Consider the following 13,035-nt stretch of genomic DNA (forward strand, 5'->3'; position numbering starts at 1 on the left):
ATGGAGCTGATTTCAAAGGAGAATGAAGCACTCAGGAATCCTTGGTGAGCACATTGTTCAGAAGTATCTGAAGGCAGGGGCTTCACTCTAACAGCACAGGAAAGTGAAAGTAAAGCCACACACTAAGGGACTACATTAAACTGAAAAGCAATTGGGTAGCAAAAGAAAACGTACACAGAATGAAAAGTCAGCCTGAGGAAAAGACGGTCCCATTATAATTCTCATAGGGGACTAATATTTAAAATATATCAAGAAGTAATACAGCTGAGAAACAACAACAACAAATTAAATGACCCAAACAAAAAAAAAAAGAAAAAAAATTAACAGAAGAGCTGAATACATGTTTCTCCAGAGCTGACAATAGATATGAGGGAGAAAAAAATAGATAATCACTGTTGATTATCAGGAAAACACAAATTATGATTATAATAACAGATACCTAGACCTGTGAGAAAGGATTCCAGCCAGGTAACAACAAAAATTAATGGACAGGGTGTCAAGGAAAGGAACTCTGGGACATACTGTAAACTGGGCAAACATTTGCAATCATTTCTTTAGAAACTGTTATTAAAGTGGGCATGTTTGGGCCACTCCCAGGTGCTCAGTTCTTTCTGCCCCTGTTCTCAGGAGTGACCACTGGTAGCTCTAAGGAATCATATGCAGTGCCAGAGACTCAAACAGGTTGGCTGCATGCAAGGCAAGTACAAGTTTCAGGCCCCAGGGGGCTGGAGCGATAGCACAGTGGGTAGGGCATTTGCCAACCCAGGTTCAATTCCCAGCATCCCATATGGACCCCCAAGCACCACCAGGAGTAATTCCTGAGTGCAAGAGCCAGGAGTAACCCCTATGCATCACCGGGTGTGACCCAAAAAGAAAAAAAGAAAACACCTTATTTTTGTACTTATGCTTTGTGGAGGCAAGGAAGGGGTTGGACCATACCTAGCTGTGCTCAGGGATTACTCCTAGCTCAGTACTCAGGTGGTACTTAGGAAATCATGTGGAGCTAGGGTCATCTTGACCCCTGTACTATTCAGTCCACTGAACTTTCTCCCAGATGGTGCAACCATTTTGGAAAATGCCATGGACTCTCTGAAGCAGTGACAGAGATAGAGCCACCATATGCTGACTTAGGTGTTTAGCTGAAGGACATTAATGCCAAAAATTATATTCAAGCTAGTGTTTATTGCAGCATTATTTATAACACCTAAAATATGGCCATAATCTAAGTGTCCATTTGTGGATGACTAAAGATGTGGTTTATTAGTATGCAAATAAGTTGGAAATAATCACTCTGGACAACAACTGAGTGTTGAAAGTAAGTAAAGGGATATAGAAAATAACCTTTCGATATCTTTACTGCAAAACATAGTGCCCAAAGGAAAAGAAAGAGAAAGAAAGAAGAGGGGAAGAGGAGAAAGAAGGGAAAGAGGAAGGGAAAGAGGAGGAGGAGGGAAGCTAGCTTAAGTGGCAGAACACATACCAAGCATTCTCAAGGTTTTGAGTTTGATCCCTGGCTCTACAAGGTTCCCCATGCCCCAGTGGGTGTGGCCCCGCTGTCTCCTAAGTATCACTAGGGGTGGCTCTGACTCCAGGGGCCCTGTTGAAGGTGATTCCTATTTTAAAAATAATAATAAAAATAAAGATGAAATTTTGCCATTCACAGTAAACAAAAGAGCTCAGGGAGATTTTGCAAAGGAAAGTCAGAAGAAAAAGACAAGTATTGATTATTTCACATATGAGTACACTATGGGAATATAAAATCAATAACAAGAGAAAACAATATAGAGAGATTAAGCAAAGGCCCATGTGACGGCTCAGGAGCAGGGAACATATGGGTATGCAGAAGGCCCACAACCCCCCAAACACACCCGCCCCAAATCAAAGAAAAACAGAGAAGCTAATAGAGAATGCTGTAACAGAACTGAGGTTCTAAGGAGAAAGGGTGTTGAGGGGGTTGGGGAAGGAAGTTCTGGTGGAAGGAGGGGGTTAAAAAATCAAAACCATAAAGGTAGTATATTTTACTTGTTAAAGAAACTGCAGGGTTTATACACCAGTATTTTTTTCCCCACAAAATACGGTGTTCAATCTTAATACTGGGCTGGAGCACAAATACATCTGGATTTTCTAGCACTGTAGTAGCACTGTCATCCCATTGTTCACCGATTTGCTCGAGCGGGCACCAGTAACATCTCCATTGTGAGACTTGTTGTTACTGCTTTTGGCATATCGAATACGCCATGGGGAGCTTGCCAGGCTCTGCCGTGTGGGGTTTTCTAAAAAGGACAAAAAAATATTTAAAGAAAATGTCATATTTCTCTTCTACCATAATCAAGACAATCTCAAAAAACTCTTATCCTACCATTCCCACCAAATCTTATGCCTACAATAATTTGAAGACACATGACTTTTATTTCCTTTTCCCTTTCTTCTGTCTTTTGTTTTGTTTGGGGCCACACTCAGCAACGCTCACGGTTTACTTCTGGCTCTGCACCTCAAGGATCACTCACAGTGGTGCTCAGGGGACCATAAGTGGTGGTGAGGATGGAACGAGGGTTGGCTGTGTGCAAGGCAAGTGCCCTACACATTGTACTGTCTCTCTGGTGCCTAGCTTTTATTTCCAAAAGATCAAATCTATCAGCCAAAGGTTCCTGAAAACACCCTAGCACCCCAGCGAGCTGCCCTGCCCTTCAGTGCTGCAAACCCACCAGCATGTTGGTGAAAAAAGGGAAGTCCTCCCTTCCCCGAAGTCAGGAACCCACTCTCAGCTGCCCTTTCCTGGCACAGGAAGTTGATGCAAGAACAGGAAATAATAAACGATTTTCAGCTGTAAAAGGAGAAGCCTTTTCAGAGATTTTTTTTCTTTTTGCTAATTACTAAATATGTCTGTAAAGAATAAGAGAGAAGAGAATGACACTAAAACATAAACATGCAAAAAGGTTCTGCTGCACGCCAAAGGGAGTTTATTCTGCAGAGCACTGTGGGCTACGACTTCACTGAAACCTATGGCCCAGGGACCTGGCAGCCAACACTCTGTTTGAAACTTTGAAACTCAAAAGTTTCCTCAAAATTGGAAAAAAACATTTTTTTTTAAAACCTGGTGCCATGCTAGCTCCCAAAATGGCATGAATACAAAGAAAAAGAGCCTATTTCACAGCCACGCAGCTCACACAAAGTGGACAAATGGGAGAAGGCAGGCAAGAGTTAAACCATCCTAGGATGGGACCAGCCCTACTCACCAGGGCAGTAGGGGGATCTCGGAGGCTCAGAAATTGTCATTCCCTCGGCCCTCCTCACTTTAGGCCTCAAGAGAGTCAAGCAACTGGCCAGCAGCCAAAATGTGTGGCAGAGTTCCTGGCCTGACGCCCAGAGCTGATCCCTAGCAGGACCCACATGCCAAATGCAAGCTCAGCAGCACTGTCATTTGGTCATTTGGTCATCCCCTCTCCTCCAAAATTTAGCTCTCTGGAGCACCATATCCAGGAGTGCAGGACCCAGTACAGCGCCACCATTACTGTGTACCCCCCCACCCCTCCGCTGGTCCTCACAACAGCAAAGCGGAGGGGACGATACCAGCAAACCACCTGCCTCGGGAAAACCAGCAGTCACCTTCTTGGAAGTTCGGGAGGCTTGCTAGGGTCCACAGCGATCCTTTCCTCCCCACCCCCAGGAGGAGAAAATAGGGGACACATGAGGAGGTCCATTCAACAGCTGTCTGAGATTGTTCCAAGACACAGAAAGCCAATATAAATATCAGTCTTAAAATAACCAGACTCCAGGGGCTGGAGAGACAGCGGGTAGGGCTGGTCAACCCAGACTTGTTCACAGTCACTCCATATGGCGCCCTGAGCACCGCCAGGAGTAAGGCCTGAGCACCACCAGGGGTGGTCTCCCACCCTCACAATAAAAAGTAATAATAATAATAATAATAAAATACTCCAAGCAGAGAGAGAGTTCCACAGTTCAACAGCGCTGTCCACAGGAGACTCAGCTTGGATCCAGGCATGGTCCCCGCACCACGCAGGGAGTGGGCCCTAGGCACTGCAGCTGTGTCTCCCCCACTACAAAAACGAAACAAATAAGCAGACTCACTTTCTTCTTTTTCTGCTGGTTCCACTTAGTCACCGCTGCATTTTACATTCCTCTTACATTCTACTATTGTCACCAGGGGATTAAAACTCAATAGCATGGCCAGATGAGCTGTATTGTCCCAGCGGTATATCCTCTCCCAAGGTTAACACAAAGCCCTTCGCTGAAGACGCTGTCAGAGCTGGACCAGGAACAGATCAAATACCCTCTACTCTGCACTTTAACTTTCTTCTTCCTCTCCAATCCACTCCCCACCCACCAATGGGGTTCGTTCCAACATACAAATCGGATCACGTCCTCTTCCTCATCAGACTCTCCAGTGGCTTCCTCCCTAACAATTCCCAACAAAGTCTGACAGCCCCCGGCCCTGCCCACGCACCAGCCCCACTCCCACTCGCCGCCTTTCCTGAAATGTCCCAGGCCACCTGGTCCCACCACCCTGTTCCCACCAAGGACGCCAGCTCTTTGCACCAGCAGACTTCCGCCCGGCCACTCCCTCTGCCTGAGTTCATTTCCTTGCCTGTTTTCCTTTGAGAACTCAGTACAATTATTTCTCCTTTCTCAGGAAACCTCCCTGACTACTTTTATGCACCTTCAGAACACCACACTGCCCTCCTCGGCAGCACTACCACAAGATTTAGGAAGATTTGTGTCATTTCTTTGACTAACGCTGGCTTCCTGAAATCAACCCTAAACCAAGTGTCTGGTTTTGCTCACTCACAGGTAAGTATCTAATTAATCTTTTAACGAAGAAGACCCACGTGGGCCAGAAATGGAGCTCAGTAAGGTGGAGAGCAGAGCCCCAGCCACAGCAACAGGAACAACAAGGAGAGGGGTGAGGAGAGTTTGGGGAGAGAAGGTTTGGGGAGACAGAGGAAGAGGGAGGCGGGGAGGAGGGAGATACAAAGGATGGCCCTAGAGGTAGGCTGTTTGGAAGATACCACAAAGAAGGTAAGAAGCCATTTAAGACTCTCCCTTCCTGTTAGTGCAGGCTTTTAAACAGAAGCAGGGAAGTGCAGATGTCATTTCTACTATACTTTTTGCACTTATATGTTCATTGCAGCACTGTTTACAGTAGCCAGAATCTGGAAAAAAACCCAGATGACTGGTTAAAGAAACCTTGGTACATCTACAAATGGAATACTATGCAGCTGTTAGAAAAGATGAAGTAATTAAATTTGCATATAAATGGATCAACATGGAAAGTATCATGTTAAGTGAAATGAGTCAGAGAGGGATAGACATTGAAAGACTGCACTCATTTGTGGAATATAAAGTAACAGAATGGGAGACTAACACTCAAGAACAGTAGAGATAAGTACCAGAAGGATTATTCCACAGCTTAGAAGCCGGTCTCACATGCTGGGGGGGAAAGGCAGCTCAGATAGAGAAGGGGCCACCAAGTAAAGGGTACTAGGAGGGCCCGTTTGGGATGGGAGATGCAGGCTGAAAACAGACTATAGACCGAACATGATGGCCACTTAATATCTGTACTGCAAACTACAACATCCAAAAGGAGATAGAGAGCAAAAAGGAAGTCCTGCCACAGAGGTGGGGTACGGGAAGGATGGAGTGGGGGTGGGGGAGAGATGCTGGGACCATTGGTGGTGGAAAATGGGCACTGGTGGAGGGATGGGCATTTGACCACTGTATAATGAAATGCAAACACGAAAGTTTGTAAGTCTGTAACTGTACCTCAGGGTGATTTACTAATAAAAAATTAAAATTAAAATTAAAAAAAAAAGAAGCAGAGCATTCTCTAAAGGAAGAGCAGGATAAAATACAAATCTTTCACACAGTGATTTAAAAAAAAAATCACAATAATAAAAACACCATAGGACCCAAGAAACAGCTTAGTGGGCTGAACACCTTCTCTGAGTGCAGGAGGCCTAAATTCAATCCCCAGAATCCCTGAGTCCCCCGAGCACATGACCTGCCACCACCAGCTTCATCAGGGGTAAGTCCCGAACATGGAGCTAGAAGCTGCCTCTCAGCACCAGGGAATGGTGGCCCCCAAACCAAAATTGCTCTTAAAGTACTCCTTTCATATTAGTGACTTTTAACACGCTGGGAAACTACCTCAGCAATCATAAATCTCTACCACCCATTCCCCATCCCTCCACCCCCAAGATCCGTTTTCTCCCATCTAGAAGCTGTCTTTCTATATTCTTAGCTATAATTTTAAAATTATTGACCAACACTATCCAATAGGAATACAATGCACATCACAATTTTCTAGTAATCACAATGAAAAAAGGCGTATAAAGTGAAACTGGTGTTGAAAAATTACTTGCTTTTAACTCAAAATATCCAACATTTTAAAATGTTACCTTCTACTTTAAGAACTTGTGCATAAACTATCCTAAATTCTCTTTCTGCAATAAGTCTTGGATATCCATCATATGTACTGTTGCAAAGCAGAGTAGCCACACACATCATGAGGCTACCATATTAGACACAACTACCCTGTGACCAAATCAACCACACATCTGATCAATTAGTTTAGCTGCTCTCTTCTTGCCTTTAAAAACCTGCAGGAGAAATTTTTTTTTCATTTTCTCTGTAACAAGGAACAACGGAGATGAGGAAGGTTAGAGAGGGGATGTTCACTACGAATAACTGGAAAATAAAGGGAAGAGACCCACGGTTACATGCATATCAAGGTAGTAATACCTTCTTAATTCGTTCATGACTTTAAAAGCTTTCTTCATATGCCAAGGATTCACTGTCACTGGGCAGTGTTTTTCAGTATTATCATCTTTTGAATCGAGAGGCTTCTGATGACCCTGCTTTGTGCATCTGTACAGAAAAGAACAAAAAACTTATTAATTTAGTTAATTTAGTTATTAATTTAGTTAAGGCTTACCAGGCTACAGAGATACAGTGAATGCCTTCACCCCCAGTAAGATGAAGACAACTCAGAACACTTTCTGATAGTCACAGATTTGTCAAGTACTTAATTTCAGATTTCAGCCCTGGTGTCAATGCGCACGCTCTCTCTCTCTCTCTCTCTCTCTCTCTCTCTCTCTCTCTCTCTCTCTCTCTCTCTCTCTCTCTCTCTCACACACACACACACACACACACACACACACACACCACAGAAAATTCAGTAAAAATAATTTAATGGTACTTTATTAAAAAAGAAGTTGTTGAGAAATGATGATCATTCTGGAAATGAACTTGCTTTCACAATCTCCTGTAGTCAGCCATTAGGTGAAAAACAAGTCAGGAGCAGGATCAGATTTGCCAAATTTCAGAAACAGACTCCAGCATGAATTTTGGTTTCTACCTGCAAGGCTGTTTATCCACATATTTTGGGCCTACTCAAATTAGAGAGGAATTACGTTCACTAAAATTCACTGAGCATTTGTACTGCAGCCACTGTGCTAAGCAGTTGTTTTCTTATTTGCCTAATCTTCACAACTTTTCATGTTAATTACTATTATTATCCCCATTTAACAGATAAAAGATTGAAACACAAAAATCATTTGAGTAACTTTGTAAATGGCAAGGCTGGGAAAGAGTGCAGCCAGCCCGACTCTAGGCTCCTTTCTAATTGATGTTTAATGCCATTTCCTACACAAAGCAATGAATATTTAATATTCAAACTTACGAGTTTTACTTATTTTATTTTGGTGTTGAGGCCACACCCAGTGGTGCTCAGGACCATGAATTGCCAGACAGAACCTGGAGTTCCCATAACACAAAACAAGTGCCCAGCCTTGAGCTATCTCCCTGGTTCGCAAATTTATAATTTTTAAGAGTACAAGACTATAATAGTACTCATGTGTAAATTATTCCTTTGAGACGTGGGAGCCAAAGATTTAAATAAAATGGATACTGGAGGAACTCATAGGGTGGGAATCCAACGATGGATACAGGTAACGTTCTGAGGAAAGAGCTGGACAACTCTCAAAATTTACTAAAATGCAGTTGATGTCGAATTATAATGGGGAAATCTTAGGGTAGTAGATCAAATCTCAGTAAAGTTATTACATTTTTAAAACTCATACTTGTATATATGTCAAAGAACATTATTTACTGATATATTTCTCTTCCTAACCTTTTTTTTCATGACACATTCCTGAAAGTTATTTTTAAATGTTATCATTCACTCAGAAAAAAATTTTCTGCTAACTATGTACTAAGCAAATGCCCAAAATACCTAAATTTCCTGTTCTTTCTGTGTTTGGAGTCTGGGGTCTGGGATGGGAGTGGAGAGTGCAGGCACACCAAGACAAGTCAAAGAGGTGACAGAAAACGGCTGGAGCTACAAAGAAAAGGACCGGGTAAACACAGGTGTGGGGTGATGGTGACTAAACCGGCAGCACGAAGCAGAACCATGAGAGCAGACTGAATTGAGAACTGGGGTTTGAACTTGGGCTAGGAGGCAAAACCAGGCCCGGGGGAAAGAGAACGGTGAGCCAAGGCCAGGAAGTGCCCGTGTTCCTGGCACTGTGCGCCCAGGGCCGAGGCTGGGGAAGAGGGAGCGCGGAGGATCCGGGCCACCCTGAGAGAAAAGGGGAGGCACTGCAGTCCAGTGACACAGTCCAACTCACAGTTTCAAAGGATCACTTTAGCTGCTGGCTGAGATCAGACCAAGCGGGTCAGAGAAGAAAGGGGGGAGCTATTTGGGAGAGTAATGCAGTAGGAGATCAGAGCAGGGCAGCCGTGGTGGAGACAGCAGCAGTGTGAAGTGACTGGGCTGTGGATCACGGTGTAAAGGTACTTGCCAACAAGATGTGTTGATACTATATGCCTGTGGCATGCCAAAGAAAGTCGGGCTGGCTCCAAGCTTCGGGCCAGAGCAAACTGGCAGAACTGAGACTCTGCTCGTTACAATGGGGAAGGCTGTAGGCTGCATATGTTTGGAGATAGAAAAAGCAAGAACATGGAGGCCGGAGAGACAGTACAGCAGGCAGGGCACTTGCCTTTTATGCAGGAGAGCAGGGCTGGAGCCCTGGTACCCTATACAGTCCTCCAAGCACCGAAAAAGCATTCCTGAGCACAGAGCCAGGAGTAAATCCTACTTCTAATTCTAGGCTAATTCTCACTTTCTTCTACTCCTAAACTTAACCCCTAATATCTTAAGAATATACAAACACTGTTTATGATAAACACTGCTGGATGTGATCCAAAAACAAAAAACACAAACCAAAAGACAAATTAGGAATTAAAACTTCCTGCATTAGAGAATTAACTTTTAAGGTAGCTACCATATCCAGATTCTCCCCCCCAGCCCCCCAGGGGGAGGAATTGGGCCACCCCCTGCTGTGCTCAAGGCTTCCTCCTGGCTTTGTGCTCAGCGATCACTCCTGGCAGGTCTCAGGGAACCATATGCAGCGCCAGGGATCCAGGTAAGCCACATGCAAGGCAAGCACCTTACTGGCTGTACTCTCTCTCCCATCCAATATAAAGAATTTCTTAAAGCAACATTACACTTCAGCTTTTTTCTGATGCACTAGAGAAACACTGAAAAGACTTTATTCAAAAGTTTCAAGGAATAAGAAAAAAAGCAGTAAGGTTTTTTTTAAGTGTTCTGTGGACTAAGAGCCACTTACAAATATAGTACCCTGCCTCACAAATCCACATTTTCAACACTCAAGTCCTTTCCATAATTTCCCACTTCCTCTGTGGATTTGTACTAGAGGGTCTCTCATCCAGAAGCATAACATGAGAACAGCGTGCGATGTCTAAAACTGTACCTGTGGAAATGTACAAGAAGTAGCTATGACGGAGGTCTAGGCCTACCCTCCCAATTAGACTAGCAGGAACAAAGTCGAGCCTCTGCTTCCTCTGAAGCAAAGGGCCAGCCTCGCCTTGTCTCATTCTGCAAACTTCTCATTCTGAAGTGTCTCCTTTAAAAGGTCAAGATGAGATTCTTTCTCAAAGCTCTTTGCGCTTTTAGGTCTCTCCACAACTATCCACCCCATTCACCAGTCTAGAAATTATACAGTAACTTATGATTATCAAAACCTACACTAAAATGGTTGAGGTGTCTGAGGGCTGGCTCCCAGCACTTGCTTTATTCCAGATTACCTGCAAGCCTTTCCTCAGCGACTGCCTGCAAAGTCCCAGCTGGTGGCAAGGCTGACTTCTCAGACAAGTTTCTTACTCTGCCGAAGAATATGCTACAGACAAGAATGGGATTCTCAGGAAGGAACAAAACAAAGACTCCTACGGGGGCCGTCTCCTTCTGAGAGTCGTGATTCCTGTACCAGGCACAGTCTCAAATATGTGGCAAGCACGCTGAGGGCATCAGAGAAATGAGGCAGAGCATCTTTAAACGTACACCTGGCCTTGGAGAAGCGATTTCCAATGGTTGCCTAACAGAGGATCGGAATGGCTCAAGCAGTTTTCAGATTCTACACAGCCATCCTTTCCTCATGGGGATCTCTTTTTATGGGACTAAGGATATCAGAATGACAACTCCAAGAGTAGAGGGGAAGGCAGCTGTGTGTAATTTTTTTCCAAAGGTGATGTAATCTGTCCCACCACCCACTTACCTCCCACCCCAGAATAATCATCTCAGATTGAGGACTAACACTTTCAAAACTCTGGGCTGCTCATGTTCTTTCGGGTTTCCTGGAGCAAACAATGCTATCACTCATGTGCATGATGCAGCTGCACGACTGAACAGGGGAGCCGACACAAACAGCCCCTGGGTGGCCACCCATCCCTGTTCTCCCCTCTACCCATTCACCTCAAAATCTGCAGGGCTCCCCATGCTTGCAATGAGTCACCCACCATTACTCACAACTTTCTGCCAAGTTCATGTCAGCAGCTGTTGTTTTCAAAGTCCCCGTCCACACTGTACTGCTTTGAAGTTTCTCCATTACTTTCAAATCTATTTCCTCTACTGTTTTCCTAGCTAAGCCTGTGTTCGGAAGCTGGCTTTCTTACTAATCTTGCCCCCCATACTTGCATCCAGGGTATCAGAAGAAGAACTTCGACTAATTCTCACAACTGTTATTTCTTCTGTGACTCTACAGTTCCCCAAGAAAATACCCTCACGTCCCTCAACCCACCTAAATAGCTACCACATTACTTAGAGGCCATAAAAGTAGAGGGTTTTCTGCCTTGGGAATATGTTTTGGTTTGTGGTAGTGTTGAGGTTTCTGTTTTGCAATTTTTCAAGTCAAAGAGACAAGCTCCCAGATTTTCCTGAAGTGTTTGGAATCTGAACACTTATTGGGTACAGAGCCAGTAGACCAATGTATTCTACAAACCATAATAACCAGATACATACAGCTATTTAAAAAAAAAAAAAAAAAAGACTACCATACCCAAGACATGTAAGGATTCCACCATACCTTCAGTATGGGGGTCTGGAGGACTGAATATAAAAACCTCTTATTTTTATATGATGTGCGATTAAAAAAAAAAAAAACTCAGCCTGCATCCAGTCAGACTCCCTAGAGCTCTGAGAACAATGCGTCTATATACATTAACATAGCACACATACCGACAAGCTGTGTTTCAGATGCTTCAGAGCTAGAAAGGAGAGGTTTGGAAAATCCGAAAAGCCCAATATGAAGAGAAGAGATCAGCACTGGAAAAAAGCAGAGCAGGGAGCCCAGGGGAGCACAAAGGGAAGGCTGAGCCCAGGCCCAGACTCCGGGACCTGGCTGTGTGGCTCGAGGGGAAGCGTGTGGGGAAGCAAGCAGCGGGAGGCCAGGCTGTCTGAGGTGGAGAGGTAGATGGAAGTCTGAGCATAATTGCGCTCTGACAGTAGAACAATAGAACTGTAAAAAGCTCTGCTCCAGTTCCACTCGGCTCGCCCTCCTCTTCCCCTCCCACCTACTTGACAAACAGAACACAATCAGGCACTTTTTGTCCCTGACAGTAACTATTAACCAGGAAAGGATCAGGGTAGAAAGCAGGTCTTACACAAGACCTCTCTTGTGTTACAGAATGTTATAAACAAGTACTAAACTGCTGCGTGGGATATTTCAGAGGGGCTAAAATAAGAGGACACTGATGATCCATTTCTCACCTTCCTTCTGGGGACTTTTAGGAAGTGGCTGTAGGCTGCTCAGAAGGAGCAACACCTGAGCGGAAGGACCTGCTGGAGGACCACAATCTCAGGCTACCAAGTGACCTAGCATTAGGCACTTAGCCTCCTGGAGCTGCATGCTGCTGACTTATAAAATAAGGGTTTGTTATCCCACAAATCTGTCTCATGTGCACTGGAATATAAAGGTTTTTTTGTTTTGTTTTTTGGTTTTTTGGGTCACACCCAGAAATGCACAGGGGTTACTCCTGGCTCATGCGCTCAGGAATTAAGTCTTGGTGGTGCTCAGGGGACCATACGGGATGCTGCGAATCGAACCCGGGTCGGCTGCATGAAAGGCAAACACCCTACCCCACTGTGCTATAGCTCCAGCCCTGGAATATAAAGTTTTTTTAAAAAGACAATAAATACTTGCTCATCTCTTGGCCTCAGAAAGCTATGTAAGCATAAAGATGAAGAACTGTCGAGGTTCAGAGCTATACTGAATGAGGTAATACATGTGTGTGGCTTTTATGGGCCTTCCTCATCTCTAACTGCAGCATGCAATTAGAAGTTCTGCGTGATACTCCAGACAAGGAGCACTATTCATCAGGGAGATGAGCTATGCCTGGCTGCCTACAGCACGCCCGACAAGAAGCAGGGGACGGAGCCAAGCAGAAGAAGGAAGCACCTCCAGCTCACCGGGGACACACATCTGACACCACCAGACACAGAACCAATCACTCCGGGAGTGTAAAATGATCAGCACTCTCACAGCGTAAAGAGGAGATGAAGTGAGTTGGAATAAATGGCGACAGAGCTCTCTGTGAAGAGATGGAGCTTCAGTTGGCCTCAGAGGAACCCCAAGTTGTTTTACTGAGCTAGAGAAGGACTCCCGGCTTGTGATAAGGCAGTGTTTACCCGAGGGGGTTAAAGCACATACTGACTTTGAATAT

General features: G+C 44.5%; 1 protein-coding gene across 1 annotated transcript in view; it reads right to left on the bottom strand.

The window, feature by feature from the left end:
- KLHL2 (kelch like family member 2) overlaps positions 1 to 13,035 on the bottom strand; it is a 104,318-nt gene that overhangs the window by 84,155 nt on the left and 7,128 nt on the right. Inside the window, exon 2 of the mRNA XM_055133692.1 lies at positions 6,760 to 6,885. Within this exon, the coding sequence (XP_054989667.1) occupies positions 6,760 to 6,885 (126 nt within the window). The remainder of the gene's footprint in view (positions 1 to 6,759; positions 6,886 to 13,035) is intronic.

This window comes from Sorex araneus, chromosome 1 (assembly GCF_027595985.1).
Source record: "Sorex araneus isolate mSorAra2 chromosome 1, mSorAra2.pri, whole genome shotgun sequence".
In the NCBI taxonomy this organism is placed as follows: domain Eukaryota; kingdom Metazoa; phylum Chordata; class Mammalia; order Eulipotyphla; family Soricidae; genus Sorex; species Sorex araneus.